At 43.7% G+C, this 19,184-nt stretch overlaps 1 protein-coding gene across 2 annotated transcripts in view; it reads left to right on the plus strand.

Annotated features, from left to right (window-relative positions):
• The window catches only part of LOC145356372 (protein shisa-6-like), a 519,167-nt gene that overhangs the window by 128,016 nt on the left and 371,967 nt on the right, over window positions 1-19,184 (plus strand). For both annotated transcript variants that reach the window (XM_080209041.1, XM_080209042.1), the window contains exon 3: window positions 6,531-6,641. In XM_080209041.1, coding sequence (XP_080065167.1) covers window positions 6,531-6,641 — 111 coding nt within the window. The remainder of the gene's footprint in view (window positions 1-6,530; window positions 6,642-19,184) is intronic.

A 19,184-nucleotide genomic window follows, 5' to 3' on the forward strand; every position in this document is an offset into this window, starting at 1 on the left:
GTGCTCTGGTTTCCTCCCACAGACGTGGTTAGGTGCATTGGCCGTGCTAAGTTCTCCCTCAGTGTTCCCGAACAGGCGCCAGAGTGTGGCGACTAGAGGATTTTCACAATAACTTAATTGCAATGATAATATAAGCCTGCTTGTGACACTAATAAATAAACTTTCAAAAACTATCCCCCTGGACCCCAAATGCTCCCCGGAGTCCTCTATCCTCCCCTCACCTCCACTCCATCTCCCCACATTTGCTGGAATGCCTCTTGTGACCACTGCAGTGTTGTGCCCAGAAAGGCTTGGGGAGCTGCCGGCCAATTTGATGAACAGAACGGAGCAAGGCTCCAATACAAGGCTGCTCTATCTGGATGGCTTCACGTCATCACACGCAGTGCCTTTCCCCATCAAACAATCGGGAATTGATGTATCAATCTGATTGGCCGCCAGCTTTCCAAGGCAGGACCACCACCACCCCCCCCCCCACCCACTTCTGCCCATCAATGCTCATTACAGCATGATGTGGCAGTGGGCCAGTCAGAGTCGGTGGCAATGTGTTCCCCCCCAAATCTCCAGGTGCAGGGCTGAGCCCCCACCATCCTAAAGATTCAGGCCTATGATCGGAATTCCACTGCCCTGCCCACCATGGAATCGGTGCGGGTGAGGGGCGGACAATCGAAACGTCTGTTGACTTCAGGTGGGAATTTCCAGACTCGCTTGAGCGAGGCTGTAAAATCCCACCCTAAATATTTAGTTAAAACTGCGTTCCGCGGCCAAAGAGCCTCATCAGATTGCTTGGCATCCTACACATCGCTCAACAGCACAAGTATTTAATTAAAATTGTTCTTTCATTTTTCTTGAGGATCTAACTGGCAGCTGCTTCTTACTGTTGAAAACTACACTTTCACTCCTTCATCTGCCAATGTGTTTAGCCAGACCGTCTCCTTCAAGTTTTTAATGGAACATCTCCTTCATTGCGTGACCTGCCTGTAAGAACTTTGTCGGGTCTTTATCCCAAGCATTTACTTCCAATTCAACAACTGTCAACTTGATGATGGGAGACAGTGGCTCACCATCATCTTCTCAAGGGCAATCAGAGGTGGGGGGACGGGGAGGGTGCTGACCTTGCCATGAGGCTCACATTCCACAAGCAAATACAATTATTAAAGGTCAAAAACAGAAAATGCTGGTAAAACTCAGCAAGACTCAGCATACTTGATTCTGTCAGGTATCTGTGGAGAGAGAATAGAGCCAATGTTTTGAGTCAGGATGACCTTTTGTCAGAGCTGAAGATAAGGAAGATTGGAGGTGGTGTATGCTAGGAGGGGGTTGGGGGGGCGGGGGCTGTAATTGATAGGAATGGCATAGACAAAAATGACAAAGGGAGTGTAAATGGTGATGATAAAAGTTGAGAATAGTGCTAATAGCGTCCATTAAAAGCACGGCTTTTCTCTCCGTCTTTTTGCTTGTAACATTCCTATCAATTGTAGCACTGCTTCTCCCCTCTACCCCTCAGTGTAAATCTTACGCAATTTTCAGCTCAGATGAAAGGTTATCCAGACTCGAACTGTTGGCTCTTTTCTCTCTCCACAAGTGCTGTCAGACCTGCTGAGATTTTCCAGCATTTTCTGTTTTAGTTACAGATTCCAGCAACTGCAGTATTTTGCCTTTATATCACAATTATTAAGTTGTTTGACGAGGTAGAATTTACAGATCATAACAGGCCGTTTGGTCCAACTGTCTAAAATCTGTGTTTCTGCTCCAAATGAGATTTTAACCTGATTGTGCCCGATCTGCATGTCTGTAAAACACTAAACAATCACACCCCTTCATAAATGTTATGAGCATCTATCAGGCCATCTCTCAGATTCTCCTTCTCCGTAGGACAGAGTTCCAGTTTTCTGGATGGTTATGAATTCTTAGTTCTGATATCATTGTTGTATTTTTTTTTAAGCTATTCCTTTGGAGTTTCAACTGACCTTTTGCCGAAGTTTGTAGCAGAAAACCTGAAGAAATCCTGTTGAAATTTCTGGCCTTATGCGTCTGTTTTGAAGGCTGCGCAGTCAGAGGTCATAATAAATATTGAAAATTGCTGTCAAGCTTCTGACAGAGGAAGCTTATCACTGGTAAAATGTCATGCACTTTTCATCTGTGAGGGAGTCTAGAAACAGAGGTCATACATATGAGAGAGCCAGAGATAAATCCCATGCAGAATTCGGAAGAAAACTCTTCATTCAGAGAGTGGTTAGAGTGCGGAATCTGCTACCTCATGAAGGCAAATAACTTTGATGCTTTTAAAGGAAACCCAGGTGGCTACATGGAGAAAGTCAGAGAAGGTATGCAGGATCAGGTGAGATGAAGGAAGATCGGATGAAAACAAATTACTGTGGATGCTAGAAGCTGAAACTAAAAAAATGATATAGAAAGAATAGAAACTATCAGGAGAAGGCCATTTGGCCCTTCGAGCCTGCTCCACCATTCATTTTGATCATCGAATTCAATATCCTGACACCACCCCCCCCATTTCCCTCCATATCCTTTGATTCTTTTAACCCCCAGAGTTATATCAAATTTCTTCTTGAAATTAGACAACATTTTGGCATCAACTACGTTCTGTGGTAGTGACTTACACACACTCAGCATCGTCTGGGTGAAGACATTTCACCTCAGTGCTAAAAGGTTTACCCCTTATCTGATTTATTATTCTCACGTGAACTGTTATACAGTGAAAAGTATTGTTTCTTGCTTGTTATACAGACAAAGCATACCGTTTATTCATATATAGGGGAGAAGGGAAGATGATGATGTGGAACATAGTGTTTTGTAGGTACAGATAGGTGTAAAGGAAGATCAACTTAATATAAGGTATGTCCATTCAAAAATCTGATGGCAGGAGGAAAGAAACTATTCTTGAGTCAGCTGGTACGTGATCTCGGACTCTTGTAGCTTTTTCCCGATGGAAGAGGGAATGTTAAGAGTGCGTGGGTACTTGATTATGTTGGAAAATCTCAGCAGGCTTGACAGCATCCGTGGAGAGAGAACAAGAGTCAATGTTTCAAGTCTGGATGACCCTCATGAAGAATCATCCAGGCTTGAAACGTTAACTCTGTTCTCTCTCCAAGGATGCTGTCAGACCTGTTGAGATATTCCATCATTTTCTGGTCTGTTTGAGATAGGATGAACCTCGTTTGAGCATTAAACTCCTTCGCAAAGCTTTTGAACAGCTGCTTCTGTGCTGTAAACACAGAAACCTCAGGCAGGATTTTCCGGTTTTGGGGCAAGTGCGGCCAGAAAATCCCAATCCGTGACCAACGTTCCCTGTAGCACGTGCCGTGGCGAGCAGCCTTAAACTGTGACCACACATCTCCGAGCTGGCATTTTGAGACGTACTGAGTTCCAGTTTTTATGCCCCTTCAAGTCACACCAATCAACCCCGTCATTTTCTTTTAAACAGAGGACTTTATTACAGGCTTGAGAATTCAATTTCTGCAGTGTACTCCGTGATGACTTGCAGATATACGAAGAAGCTGCTTTTATCTTTCACGGAACTTGCAATGACATTCTGTCTGACATAATCACATCACTCACTTCTCAGTCATTATTCCTCTTGTACATTTAAAACAAATAAAAGGGACTGCTTCATAGATCCAAGCTATTGAAGCGTGTTGCCGTTTGAGGGTATTAGATACCAGAAGCAAAGGGCATGATCGTTTGCAGATTTAGAATTTATTGTGGGCAGATACCACTGTGTAAAATGGTAAGAGCCCAAATATTTCTCCTTTAGTGCGAGTGAAGCAGCTTATGGACAAAAACTGTGTCAATTATGTTTCTAATGCACTGAAGACAACTGTTGCATTTCCTAAAGGGAAATTATGAACATAACTGCAACACGTGAGGCATGCTGGTTCACAGAGTGTCTGGATTTTAAATTGATAACCCCATATTCCATGCACTGACTTGTCCTGTGGAGTCTGCAAGTTCTCCCCCACAACAACGCCAGGGTCCCAAGTTCAATTCTGGCCTTGGTCACTGTGTGTGCGGAGTTTGCACACTTTTCGCGTGTCTGTGTGTGTTTCCTCTGGCTGCTCCGGTTTCCTCCCACAGTCTAAAGATGTGCAGGTTAGGTTGAGTGGCCGTGCTAAAATTGCCCCTTAGTGTCAAGGGAATTAGCAAGGTAAGTATATGGGGTTAGGGGTTGGGTGGGATTGTTGTTGGTGCAGGCTCAATGGGCTGAATGTCCTCCTTCTGCACATTAGGGATTCTCTGATATGCATTAGCCCCAACAAATCAATTCACAAATGATTTTTTTTTAACTGCTACTTTCTGCAAAGCCAGGCCTTTTTTTTTCACTTGAACTATCAACAGCTCTATATGAGCAGTCAGTAAGCAGCAAAAGGGACATTAAAAAAAACAATTTTATCCTCCATCCAACAAAAAAAAATGGCATTTAATGTTCTGGTGACTTGCAATATCAGCATGATAGAGGCCACTGTAGGCAACAGCTGGGAAAAGATTGCAATCTACCCTGTCCAGACTTCAGTGTGGTGTCGTGTTACCCTCCTTTTAGAACATTGAACACTACAGCACAAACAGGCCCTTCGGCCCACAAGTTGTGCCGATCATATCCATACCTACCAGGCCATAGAACTATCTATAACACCCAATCCCATTAAATCCCATGTACTCATCCAGAAGTCTTTTAAAAGACCCCAGCGAGTTCGCCTCTACCACCACCGACGGCAGCCGATTCCACTCACTCACCACCCTCCAATATTTCTTGCTGTTGTCACAGTGTCAACATTGATAACATGTTAAACTCATAAAACACTTGTTTGGCCTCAACTGGAAACTGTCCAGGCGTTAAAGTGCAGATCAGATTCACAAATATAGCCCAGGGATGAGGAACTTAGCTTATTTTTTTCGTGTTACAAGTAGGCTTAAATTAACACTGCAATGAAGTTACTGTAACAATCCCCTTGTCGCCGTACTCTGATCTGATGCCTGTTCGGGTACACTGAGGGAGAATTTAGCACGGCCAATGCACCTAACCCGCACGTCTTTTGGACTGTGGGAGGAAACCAGAGTATCCGGAGGAAACCCACGCAGACACGGGGAGAACGTGCAGACTCTGCACAGACAGTGACCCAAACTGGGAATTGAACCCAGGTCCCCGGCGCTATGAGGCAACTATGCCGTTTCAATTGTATTGATAGGCTGAAACTGTGATTGTTTTGCAAAGTGAAGAGAAGGCTTAGAGGTGTTCAGTTCAAGATAATCAAAATCATGAGGGGCCCGGTCAGAGTAGATAGGGAATAACTGTTCTCACAGATGGAAGAATTGAGAATGAGGGGGGCACAGATTCAAGGTAATTGGCAAAAGAAACAATGGTAACAAGAGGAGAAACCTTTTCATATAACAAGTGGTTAAGATTTGGTATGTGCTGCCTGAGGGTGTGGTGGAGGCAGTTTCTATCAAGAGATCGAACTGGATTATTGTCTGAAAAGGAATAATGTTCAGGGTCACAGATCAGCCTGACCCTTAACATGGACGGCTTGGCCCTTGGTGCAGTTTGCTGTTACACCAGTGGCAATGTTGCACTGGGCGCAATGCTTGTTTAAAGAGCTGGTGTAGACATGCCAGACTAAATGGCCTCCTGTGTGACAATTCTGTGATCCTACACCACCCTGAAACTCCTTTCAAGCCAGCTACTGGAGTAATTGTTTGGTGGCACAGTGGTTAGCACTGGTGTCTCACATTGTCAGGGACCTGGTTTGATTCCTAGCTAGGGCCACTGTCTGTGTGAAGTTTGCACATTCTCCCCTTGTCTTTGTGGGTTTCCTCCAGGTGCTCTGGTTTCTTCCTACAATCTTAAAGGTTAGGAGCATTGGCCATGCGAAATTCTCCCTCACTGTACCAGAACAGGCACCGCAGTGTGGCGACTAGGGGATTTTCACAGTAGCTTCATTGCAGTGTTAATGTAAACACACTTGTGACATTAATAAATAAATTTTAATTTAGTTTAATGGAACCTAATCACTGCATAATTATTTATGTCTTGCCATTTCCTTTCAGCACATTCAATGAAAACTGAAGCCATCTTAATTTTCTAACAAAATCATAGAATTCCTACAGTGCAGCAGGCGGCCATTCAGCCCATCAGGTCTACAATGACTCTCTGACAGAGTATCTTACCCAGGCCCTTACCCCACCCTATCCCTGTAACCACACACATTTACCATGTCCCATCCACCTAACCTGCACATCTTTGGACCGTGGGAGAAAACCGGAGCACCCAGAGGAAACCCTTGCAGACATGGGGAGAATGTGCAAACTCCACACAGACAGTCACCGAAGGTCGAAATTGAACCCAGGTGGCGTGCCCTGTGAGGCAGCAGTGCTAACCACTGTGCCGCCCCTTAATTCTGGTACTTGATAGATAAGTGATAACCAGTAATTGCTGTGCTACCAGACCCCACTTGATCCAAAGCTTTGCCACATTTAATGCAGTGAAAAAGGTGAACAACTCTTCATCTTGCCAACAGGACTACATGGAAAAGATTCAAGCAGCGGTCATGGCTATCGTAGTGGAGGACCAGACTTGCATAACTTCATCTCTTCAGGATTTGTGACACTGGGACGAGGACATCTCAAGGGTACAGTAGAAACCACTTCTTTGCAAAAAGTGCTTCATGCTTATAACCTGCCGTCCACATTCCCGCATGATGCAATGTTTGTGTGCCCATTAGAAGGAAAGGGAATTTTAGTGTAGGTTGGCAAAGGCACGGGACAATTGAAGTGATTATTTGAACATACGTGCAATAATAAATCTATTTCAGCTTCTTGTGTTGTGATTACAAAGCATGGGATTTTCATTCAATCTGATGCTGGGCTTTGCATCAATAAGCCCATCCAAATGGAAGACAATGTTCTGCAAGAGCGCAGCCATATTGTGGCAATTCCGTTGTTTGTTTGTATTAAAGATGACATGTTGATGCAAATGTAATACTGTGTTGCACTGTGAGACAATAAATATATATGTGTTCATAATTTACCAAGAGAAAGGCATCCAGGTTGTAGAGGTGCTGACAAGAAAGATGTGCCAGGTACAGGCTAGGCATTTCCTAGTGTGTTGTTAGCCATTGTTGTGTGTCTCCTAGACATTGGCAACTGATGTGAAAAAAGAGAGAGGGTGGAAATATTTTCTAAAAAAAGGGGAAATTCATGCACGCTCCTTTATGCATCGCAACAAGCGCATTTGGATGTTGGTAATTCCAATTCTGCTTCAGCATGTTTCCAAAGTATAATTGCTCTGTGAACCCTCTGTTTCTGACCACCCCTGTGGTTCTCAGGGCAGAATGACATCCTCTGCCCCTTCCCACACTAGTGCTCCAAGGGCAATATTGCATGCCCTATCCATCCTGGAGATTCCCAGTGCTGCATGTCTAACCTTGTGAGTTTGAGATTCCCACTCCCTTGTGATTCCTATAACCTGATGCTTGTAACCCTGGACATGGCTTCGCAGGATTGATGGAGAACCATAAAAGCCAATACTTGCACTAAAGCAAAAATGTAAAATGGTAAGCAAGAGCTTAATTCACATTTAGATTTGGTTCCAAATAAGTTTGTTTAATTTCCATTTTCTACCACACGTCTTATCTGTAAGTTCACAAGTTCATATATCTATACGTGAATAAAGTATTTAAAGGAAAATACACAGATATATGTCTATATCCAAATGGTTCCGTATGCTATTTATCCATTTGCCATTTATAAATGGTGTGTGTGTGTATTGAGGTAGAATAAGTGTTCAGTGCACTGCCGTTTCTGTGTTTATTGAACTTTTGTAGGTAGATACCATGACAAACATTCTGCATCTAGTTACTGTCAGTAAAACTTTGTCTTGTTCTGTGGCTTACCATATTACAGACAACATGAAAGCACATTTCCAACAGAGTGTTGTTATGAGCTGTTTAACTGCCTATTAGAGTGCTGTGATTTGCTTGATTAATTGTGGAGACAATGAATGGACAATCAATTAAAGGCAGAAACCAAGGTTTCCATGTTAATTTTGCCACTTGTACCATTAATCCTTTACCTTATCTGTTCTAACACTACTTTGGTCTTCTCTGCAATACACTGGACACTACAGCCTAGAGATTTTGTTGAGGAAATTGAGAGATTTTCTACGGCCCACGTGTAGAAAACGGAAAAGTAGAGTCATTTGAAAACCATCTCACGAAGCTTTACTTTGCTGCATTGTCACATCGATTTGCTTGCAAGCCAATGTCTATTCATTCTTATTAGGCACAGTGGACAAAAAAAAAACCTGCACAAGCATAACTCCACCAGTTCCAATAAAGACGCATTTGGAATGCAGTGAATGTCAGAATGAAGAAGCAGAAAGCGTTTCGCTACCAAAGCAGTGGATCAAAAAGCTTGCTCTGTCAGTCTGATTAGAAATTAGCATCCCACAGTTGGCAGTCTAAATAAGGGGAAGACGGCAAGGATCAATTTACACAGGGATTTCGGATATCTGGTAAAATAAAGACGGTGCGAGCAACAAATAATCAGGCCTTTGCTGGGAAAATGAAGTGGCCTTGTTTACATCTATCAAATTGATACCATGGCAAGTGGGTCAGAGCAGTTTCCACTAATTGCCCATTACAGGTGTCTCCATCGTCACAAAGTGTAGCATCTCTTATTTAAAACTCGTTTTCACAGTGGTAGTAGATGAGTTTGCAAACGGGCTGTCTTATAATGTTCTTCCATTATCAAAAGCAGCCATCCATCAGAAACTGAAATATCAGAGAACCTTACTAAAGAGCACTAATTTTTTTTTCCATCACAAGGGGCCAATTTCCTGCTGGGCTGTAGGTGCTACTAATGAATAAATTCGTCACTCCTTTGGACCCTGAAGAAGATTGATGGAGTGTGTTGGTGACATGTTCTGGTTCCCAAACTTTAACATTTTGTAATCCCAAGCAGGACAAGTTTAAAAAATGGAATTGGGTTTATGTATAGCAAAAATGTCATCTTAAAAATAAAGAGGAAAGCTGAGATAGGGAACAGGGAAGATGCAAAAAAAAATGTGATTTGGTGCAGGATTAGATCCCAGTAATAACACGATTCATAATACAGAATTGTTCTATTCTGGGAATACTACACATCAAAAATATGGTGAAGCCTCAACAAGGGAGCCTGCATCACACCAATAACTAATACATTTGTCAGCTCGAGATTGGTGTACACAGCATTATTTACAGAGCGCTGCTATTCCAGCAAGTTTAATCAGTGTACCTGAGCCATGCCAAGTCCAAGTCTGATTTCTGGCCTGTGCTAATTGGCACTGCGTAGGTTTGAGTCTTCCCAAATTCATCAAGATTTCCATTACTGATTTCTATATGGGCATCTGTTATAAGCATGCAGGTGTCCATATTACACAAGGTCAGGGTTGGACTTTGTCATCATATTCTGCAGTCAATTAGTCTGTTGGAACTACTTGTCAAAGCTCATGGATAAGTAATGGCCACATGGATAGGCTATATAGGAACTATGACTGTCACACCCCTCACAGATGGTGTTGGAGCTGGGTTTGTGAATTTAAATTCATCTTTACTAAAACACATCCTAACAAGCTATGGATGTAACAGCACCAGATGGACTGCAACAGTTCAAGGCGGCAGCTCATCATCACATTCTTGAGGGCAGTCGGGATGGGGAACAGCCAGCCAGCGACACCCACATCCAGTGAAAGAATGAAAGACACACAGTACAAATTGTAGCTGTTTGCAGCAGGTAGTATGGTTGTGTGTGTGCGCGTGTGCTGCAGAGCACAGGTAGTAACAGAGGTGGGTGATTATCAAAGTTGGTTGGTTATAAGGCGCATCTCAGTTCTCTGTTTCAGAAGCTGTTAGGTCCTTTGGCCCTTACCTACCTCCTAGGACCCCTGGTACCTTGCTTGCCAGCTCAATATTAACTCAAGCTCCTTGCTTAACCTCATGGTTCTTCATGTGCATCATATCAACCCAATGATAACAGATCACACCACCCCCCTCACCCCATCCATTCTCAGAAGCCATGTGAAGTAGAGAAGAAAAGTAAACCCCTAGCAATAAAGAAACTCCGAATAACAAATCCAATGCAATACTTTTTAACCTCAAGTTGTTAATCTCTTAAAAAAACAAAGTCATATTCAGACCCCATGTAACATATATCATTTATTAGCCTCTTTAAACGGTCAAACTGTGAACTCAGAACCCCTTGCTGAAATAATTCTAGCTTTTGAAACTCAACCATACATTTATAATGATATCACAATACCCCTTAGGGAAATACCAGCAAAAACCTCCATTGAACTGCAAGAGCAGATGTTACACTTCCAACCATCCCCCACCCCTTTCCCCCTCTAACTTTCAGCAGATGGCCTCTCAAAACACCCTAGCAGAGGTTTTTTTTTAACTCTCACTGACAGCTAAAGCCTTATTTAAAGTTAAGGCGATTTAATGAACTCTTCACGAACATCACACAGATGTCACCTGCCCTTAGAGTCTTTACGCCTGTTCCATCAAGTTGTAACTTCCATACTATGGGTTAAGTACCTTATAACAGCCCCAGCAGGTTCTGTTTGAACTCAGCAGAGCTCAAATGGCTATTCTGAGTTTGGTAAAAGCAAAAGACTATGGAAGCTGGAACCTGAAACAAAACAGAAAATGCTGAAAAATCTCAACAGGTCTGATAGCATATATGGAGAGAGAAAGGAGCCAACGTTGAGTGTGGATGACCCAGTCAGCGCTCTGATGCAGAGTCATCCACACTTAAAAGTTTGTTTCTATTCTCTCTCCACAGATGCTGTCAGACCTGCTGAGGTTTTCCAACTTTTTTTGTTTTTGTATTCTGTGTTTGGGTTTCCTTCCTGTTGGGAATTACACCACAATCCCACCAGCAAAAGTTGGATTGGTTGGAAATGAGGGAAGCATTGTCTGTAACCATATCCATAACCCCGCCATTATTTTTAAAAGCACATTGGGGTTGGTGGGGGGGGCGGAGGTTCCTGCCCTCCACTTGGATCATAGCAGGCGGGGGAGGGACCGGATCGTGGAAAGATCCCTTGACCTTGGGCGAGATATTTTGGTCTTGGGGCAAACGTAGCCAGAAAATCCCACGCAAGGAGCCTTCCCAATTCCACAAAAATCTGGCCCACAAACCACTTGGAGGGATCGCGTTTTATTTAACCACCGGTGCGCGGATTAAATATGTAACACAACCAGGCCTGTCCTGGAATCCTCATGTGCAGTTTGCAAAAATAAACAAAATTTACTCAAAATCTGTTGAATTTTTAGATGTTTTCTCTAATTACTGCAAACTTCAGTAAAAAAAAGATAGCATTTAATTCTTATATAATGTTGTCCACATTTCCTTTGTGAATCCCGCACGCACATCACATTGATCTGTTCCTTTAAATCTGCCAATACCCCTCAATGTTCATAGTTGGTTCAAAGCGTTTTGAAGTTACTCCATCACGCATTTCACTTCTTGCTGCCACGGTGGCGTCTTATATCCAGATTCGACCACTCCATCCTGCTGATCGCATAGCAACCCTGCATTTGTCCTTGGTTACCAAGCTGCTCTTGTCTGACAGATAACATTCGTTTGCATTCCTGTCTCTCAGCTTGTATTTTAATATGGTTCGGCCATCATTAAGGCCATTCTTGTTGCCAGCAAGAGAGTTAGAGCAGGTTTTTCTTCCTTTCAAAAGGGCAGCGTCGAAAAATTTGTACCCGTGCAACTGTACATCAGCAAAGGTTCACAAAAGCAGTCGGTGTGGTCTGCGCAGTAGGCATCCCTATCATCACCTCAAGCAATACTAGACAATATATTCCTACACTTTCTACGACAAACATATACAAAAATAAATTAAAAAAGGGCCTGAAGGCTCAAAAGTTAAAATCAATAAGGTATTGTATACATCCTTATCAAATAAATCTCCTCAATATTATTGATGGGACTGAGTGTATTCTTCTATCAATCATCTCAGACAGCCAATTTGGTACTCCTGAATCTCCAAATAAGTAGATATGGGAGGTTGCCTGTTCACTCCCAAGATTCTCAGTTCTTCGTTCATTAGAGTTTCACGTCAGTCCAATAGGCCAGGATATCTGCTTAGGTGTGGCACAGTGGTCAGCACTGCTGCCTCACAGCACCAGGGACCCGGTTCGATTCCACTCTCGGGTGACTGTCTGTGTGGAGTTTGCATATTTTCCCTGTGTCTGTCTGGTGTTCATCTGGTTGCTCTGTTTTCCTCCTACAGCCTAAAGATGTGCAGGTTAGGTTGTCTGACCACGCTAAATTACCCCTTAGCATCAGGGGGATTAGCAGGGTAAATACATAATGTTACAGGACAGGGTCTGGGTGAGATTGTTGTTGGTGAAGGCTCAATGGACCGAATGGCCTCCTTCTGTATTGTAGTGATTCTATCTTCATATCTCCCTTGATGAGCTATTTTTGGGACCAGTTGTTTATTCTAATCCCTGTTGAGGAAAGTTTTATCACCTCTGTCACTGCAGGAGGGTGGGCAAAGATATTTGCCACTGTTTGTTGGTCTGTATACAAATAAGAAATCTCAAAAATGAATGGATGGATTTCTATTAAAAACTTAGTACACAGGTAGGTTATGTCCTGAGGAAAAACTCAATAGTTTTTTTGTGAAAAAATGGATCAGATTCCTGATCCTGGATTTTTTTCTGAAGGATCCAGGAATATTTAGGAGATAGAGAGAAATGATTTTTTTTGGAATATTATTGATTGTTTTAGAACATTGGATTGCCTGAGCTGCTGTGGCGGAACTTGTTACCGCTGTCAAAACATGAGCAGAGTTTTCAGAGCAGGCTGTTGGATGTGGATGGGCTGCTCAATGAGACGGATGCTCTGAACAAAAAGATTTATATTTCGACCGCTGTAGTTACAGAACATAAACTAGGCAAGGAAGGGTGCAGTGAAGATATGTGCTCCTCTAAATGCCCTCTTCACTTGTTTGCATAACTTCTCACGGTGAATTAGTAATACCTCTTTCTTGTGCCACCACTCAGGCTATTGACTCAATTTTAAGCCCACATTCAAGAAAAAAATGGGAAACTTCTCCTGTTGTTTGGCTGTGCAGGTAACTTGGTAAAAGCACCAAAGGTGATATGTACTGTTTGGTGGAGTTAGAAAAAATGTTTTAGAACTGAAGTAAAATTTGAGGGTGGGGGGATTGGGGAAAGAAAGTAAATTTGGACTGTAATGCTAGCAAGGGGCTGAACTGAAGCTACATCAGAATGATTGGAGTCTCATCAGTCACTGAAATACTCACATATGTGGAAGGAATACAGCCCACCCACTCACAGAAATATAAGGAAGTATCTTGAGCCCACGTTCGCCATCTGCGAGGTTGCGTGTGGCAGCTCAAGATCTGGAAGTTGCAGTTCTCACTGGCAAGAACGTGGCTTAGATCTTTCCTGTTCCTTGCCAGTGACGTCACCAAGTTCACGCCCATGGCCTGGGGATGGCAGAAGTGCGGGGAGGCAGATATTGCCATCATGTTGGCACGGTTTACACAGACGTTATGGGGGTCTCCCCAGGGACGCATGGTGAAGTAAATGTGGCCTGGCAGTGCTCTGAAAATGCCCCCGGCACTGCCCCGTGGCACAGGTTGGAATGGCAAGGTTAACACCGCACCAAGGGACGAGCCTCAGTGGGGGCATCATGGAGACACTTAATGCTGCTGTGCTTGTGGGCTGGGTGTGTCCGGTGAGCATGGGATGCTGGATGCCGGTGAGGACCATGACGTGGGGTGGGCCATGGAATGCTGGCTCCAGCTTTTGCACGAGAGAAAGAGCAAGAGGGAAGAGACCGATGGATTGCAGGAAGGAGAGAGAAGGGACTGATGATCATGGAGGAAGTGAAGGGGGTGGAGGGGTGGGAGAGAGAGACAAGGGGTTGATGATTGTCGAAGGATGTTTTTGAGTGGGGGGGGGGCATGGTGTTACAGTTTGCTCCAACTGGGGATAGGGAGAGGTATCAATTATGATAAGGTGCCCTGGTCTCTGGTTTTGCTGGTGTTTAAACTCCATCCACCTCTACGATGACGTGAATCATACCTCCTCAATTTATTTTTGGCAGAGGGTGGGAGAATCTTCAGAGAAAACCAACCTGTTTGCTAGTGAGAAACACGCTGGTTTTCTTGCCAGAAACAACATTCTGCCATTTTTTGGTAACATTCTGGCCATAGAAAATAAGAGTAGGGAAGGCCTTTTGGCCCTGTGAGTCTGGTCCATCATTAATTATGATCATGGCTGATCTTCCCTGTTCCTGATTTTCCCCCCATATCTTTTAGCTGCAAGAGCTATATCTAACTCCTTCTTGAAAATATGATGGCCAGGATTCTCCTGTTTACACCCTGCTGTCAGCAAGAATGGAGAATTTGGTGCTCAGCCAAAACTGCATTCATTGTAGTGGCACCAGAGAATCCCAGCCGCAGGAGAAGTTTCCAACAACAGTATTTTGGCCTCAGCTGCTTCCAGTGGTAGAGAATGCTGCAGGCAAGCCATTGTCTGGGTCAAGAAATTTCTCCTCATCTCAGTCCTGAATGGCTTACCTGGTATCCTTGGGCTGTGACCTCTGGTCCTGGACTCCCCCACGATCAGAAACATCCTTCCTGCATCTACCTTGTCTATTCCTGCTAGAATTTTATAGGTTTCCATGAGTCTTCAAAACTCCAGCAAACATAATCATAACTGATTCAATCTCTCCCTGTACATCAATCCCGCCATCCCAGGAATCGCTGCACTCTCTCTATACCAAGAGCATCCTTCCTCAGATGAGGAGACCAAAACTGCACACAATATTCCAGATGCAGCCTTACCAAGGCCCTTGGCATTATTTTACATGGCTTTTAATGCCTTGACAATGGAAACACACAAGTTCCACAGTTTAACCTATAATAGTGAAGACAAATGCTTTGTTGCCACTATTCATTGTGTGGTTCTAATGGGACTTGCAATGCTTGCTGATGACATCACCGTAGTGGGTCGGATCTGAAACAATGAGATAGAGTACAGGAATGAGATAGAGAATCTGGAGATAATAATCTCTTCCTCAGTGTCAACAGAGATGGTCATCAATTTCAGGAAGCATAGAAGAGAATGTGCCCCTGCCTTCATCAACAGGGATGAAGTAGAAAGAGTCGAGAGCTTCACGTTTTTAGGTGTCCAGATCACCAACAACCTGTCCTGGTCCCCCCATGCTGATACTATTGTTAGGAAAGCCCATCTCCTTGCTGATTCTATAGTTAAGAAAGCCCCACCAACGCCTCTACTTTCTCAGAAGACTAAGGAAATTTGGCATGTCAGTTATGACTCTCACCAACTTTTACAGATGCACCATAGAAAGCATTCTTTCTGCTTGTATCACAGCTTGGTATGGCTCCTGCTCTGCCCAAGACTGTAAGAGACTACAAAAGTTTGTGAATGTAGCCCAATCCATCATGCAAACCAGCCTCCCATCCACTGACACTGTCCACACTTCCTGCTGCCTTGGAAAAGCAGCCAGTGTAATTAGGGACCCCACATACCCCGGACATTCTGTTTTCTACCTTCTTCCGACAGGAAAAAGATACAAAAAGTCTGAGGTCATGTGCCAAGAACAGCTTCTTCCCTGCTGCTATCAGTCTTTTGAATGGAGTACCCTGTATTAAGTAGATCTTTCTCTACACCTAGCTATGACTGTAACACTACATTCTGCACCCTCTCCTTTCCTCCTCTATGTATGGTATGCTTTGTCTGTACTGCGCGCAAAAAACAATACTTTTCACTGTATACTAATACAAGTGGCAATAATAAATCAAGAAAAAATTTAAAAAGAATCAAATCTCCTCCCCTCATCATCATAAACAGAATTGAAAATCTGGAGATTTTCATTCAAAACTATACCTCCATGTTGTCGAGGAAATCAACTTGCACTGATAAGTGGAATTTAATATAAACATGCTGAATCAGTGTCGGGGAGGCTGATAACCATGCCTTTCGCCAGTGCCACCAGAAACCTTCACACGGGCAAAACCAGCCGTAGGAAAATGACGTCTCCAAACCCGCGAGACCGCGATTCGAAAAACACAGCTCCCAGGACAAAATGATTGAATTCTCTGTCCCTCTTCCCATAATTACAATAATGTGTTAAATCATTCATAAATGGTGTCATTAAACTCTCTTGTAACATCATTAACACTTTTAATTAGTTAACATTAGCAAAAACAAACAAATCTGTTGCCTAGCAGTTCGCTAATCCTTGCGTGGAGGTGTTAAAGACTTGGGGCCTTATCCACCATTATTATTCGGCAGTTTTCAATTCATGGCCGACGCACTTGATCAATATCGCTGCTAAAGGAAGCTCACATCGTACATGGAGAAGCTCAGCGTTACCATCTGTTTCATAGCTAGATGCAGAAAATCAGTGGCCTGAATAATCTCGCAAACTACTCATCAGCAGGGATTCTGCTGTCTGTTTTAGCACACTTGCCCATCCCTAAATTTCAGCTTTACTTTTTTTGGTATTTTCTAGCTGCAAAATTATCGATCGACTCCCCAGCTCCCTTGGCCCAGCTGATCACTGCCCTGCCTGATTCCTGTTGGCAGAGTGTACAAGGGGCACTGCCCCGCCATACCCCCCGGCCCTGACCACCTTGGGGGTGAGGGGGGTCTCGGTGACCTCCGGTCTCACCGGCCAGGCCAAGTCCCTGTTGACGGGGACCGTATGTGAGTCTCACCGGTGAGGCTGTTAAGACAAGTGAGCCTGGACGATACCGGGTAAGGTACCAGGCTGACCATGCCTGCAATTCAGACAAGATAGCGAGAGGCAAGAAACCAGATACGAACCCTGCTTTTCACCTTTCTTGCAATCTTACTGGCTTACCACGCCCATCAACTAGCAAGACAAGCTGGGAAGATCCCACCCCCTGCGCCTAAGAATTTGCATGATGAGTGACCAGAGTGAGTTCTTGTAGCCAGGGTGGTCAGATAGGCCTCAAAATCCCTCAATAGCTTCGAGAAGATGTGGAGCAGGGAGGCCGGGTGGAGGGAATAAAAGAGATACAAGCCAATATTTCCATTCACCAGATAATCATCTTTGGTTAACAGTTACATCTGTGTGTGAAATAGGGTGTGGACTGAATGCTGTTCAGTTTTGGTGACCCCTCCGCCCCCCAACACCCCACCCCACCCCACCAAACCAATAGCTCATACCGTCAATACTCCCACACACAGAATAAGCACGTTATGTGTTTAAGTGGTTGCATGTTGTTGAAGAACTGATCACCTGATTTGATACTGATGTCATTAGGGTGCTGTGGCGGCTGCCATTTTACTCTGTGCAGGTAAGACCTCCCAGAATAAATCTGTTGTTGCCAGTTTGAATCTACTTGAGCAAACTTCTCCATTTCTTGTTGTCAAAAACCACAACCCCGAACATCGTTGGAACGTTACAGACTATCTGGATGGACTACCCAGTTGTGGTTGGCAGCCATGCAATTGTAGTCCAGCATGGAACAATATTATTAGAAGAATTGGGAAAGAAATTAGAGATGGCAGAGTACAATAAAGGTCTTCTCATTTTTTTTTACAACGGAGACAGTACTAGAGCATTACATGGGCACGTCTCTCTCCACTGGGGGCTAAACTTACCTTGGTGCCCCACTGGGATCCCTTGTTGACGTGATGTCACATTGATGAATTATGAATATTCAATGAAAGGGAAAGCTCTTTAATTATATTTAAATTTATTAAAATTTATTAAAATTTATTGAAATGAGATTCTTGCCCCTTATCCCATGGGTGAGGGATATGGAAAATTGTTGCGAGAATTTGACTCATACCTCTGTTTATGGTGATGGTGATCACAGGCTGAAAATTGCCCCATTCTCACTTCAGGTAGCACATCCTGGAAGGGTGTTGGCAGCTATGGACTTCTACGTTAGTCCATGGTTATGCCTGACAAAGTACTGCAGTGGTTTGCTGCTACCTTCTGCAAATGGACGACTGACCAGGAGTCTCTCCCACTCTTACCACATGCCACACATTAGAAGGATTTACAAGTTGACACTCAAACTGTTTGGTCAAGTTATGAATGCATGTTCCTTGACCATCAAGGATTTGAACCCATTTCCCAACCAATATCCATATTTCCCATTTACATTGGACTTCTCAAAGACTTTCTTCTTTTCAGATTTTCCCTTGTGGAACTTCATGGGGTGCTTGTACAATAAATTTGCTAATATCTCCTCCCATCAAGCAACTGATTCGCAGGGTGATTAAATAAAGAGAGAGGTGCAATGCATTACAACTGGCAGCAGGGGCTAGACTTTTGCCAGTGAGCTAGGTAGCTCGAATAAGGAAATTACCCGACTTAGAAACATAGAAAATAGGAGTAGGAGGGGGCGATTCAGCCCTTTGAATCTGCACCGCCATTCATCATTATCATGACTGTATCCAATTCAGTACCCTGATTCTACCACTCCCTGCTCCCTGACATTGCCCCCCTCCAACCACCTCTTGCTGGACCCACCCTGGAAAAAAAGTGCCCAACATTTTTGCTTGGTGTTGGGTGTCGATAGGTCGTGGTGGGGTAGAGTCAGGCCTGCTGACTCCTGAAGGAGAGCATCGGCAGCCAGAGGCATGCACAACATTATTCGTCCTTCAAGACCATCTGCATCTACCCCATCAATTCATGATTATGGGTTAAGGCCTTTGCAATGGCCCCGGGTGGGCCTTATTTGAACTCAGCATTGAGTTCCAATGGCCCTGCTCAGTCTGGACTTTGCTCCTTTGTGAATCACAAATAAATGACTTCCAGCAAGAAAACAAACTAACGCTTGTTGCCCTTTTGCTGGAAGAGGTTTTAGAAAGCTCCAAGAAAAGAGATATACAATGCCTGTGTGTAGTGGCAGGATGGGGACTTTGTTGTGTTAACTTTCCAATTGCTATTATGTTGCCATCAAGGGATAGAAGATTAATCAGAGGTTAGTGCTTGTATATATATTCTGTTGACTGGTTTGAGATAGAAGTGGCAAAGGCTGCAAATAGGTCACTTTCTTGGAACACAAAAACACACAAGGAGAAAAAATATCAACCATGAAAACTAAATGCCATCTTATATATAATCATTACTTA

This window comes from Carcharhinus amblyrhynchos, chromosome 21, assembly GCF_965287045.1.
Source record: "Carcharhinus amblyrhynchos chromosome 21, sCarAmb.v2.hapA, whole genome shotgun sequence".
Taxonomy (NCBI): domain Eukaryota; kingdom Metazoa; phylum Chordata; class Chondrichthyes; order Carcharhiniformes; family Carcharhinidae; genus Carcharhinus; species Carcharhinus amblyrhynchos.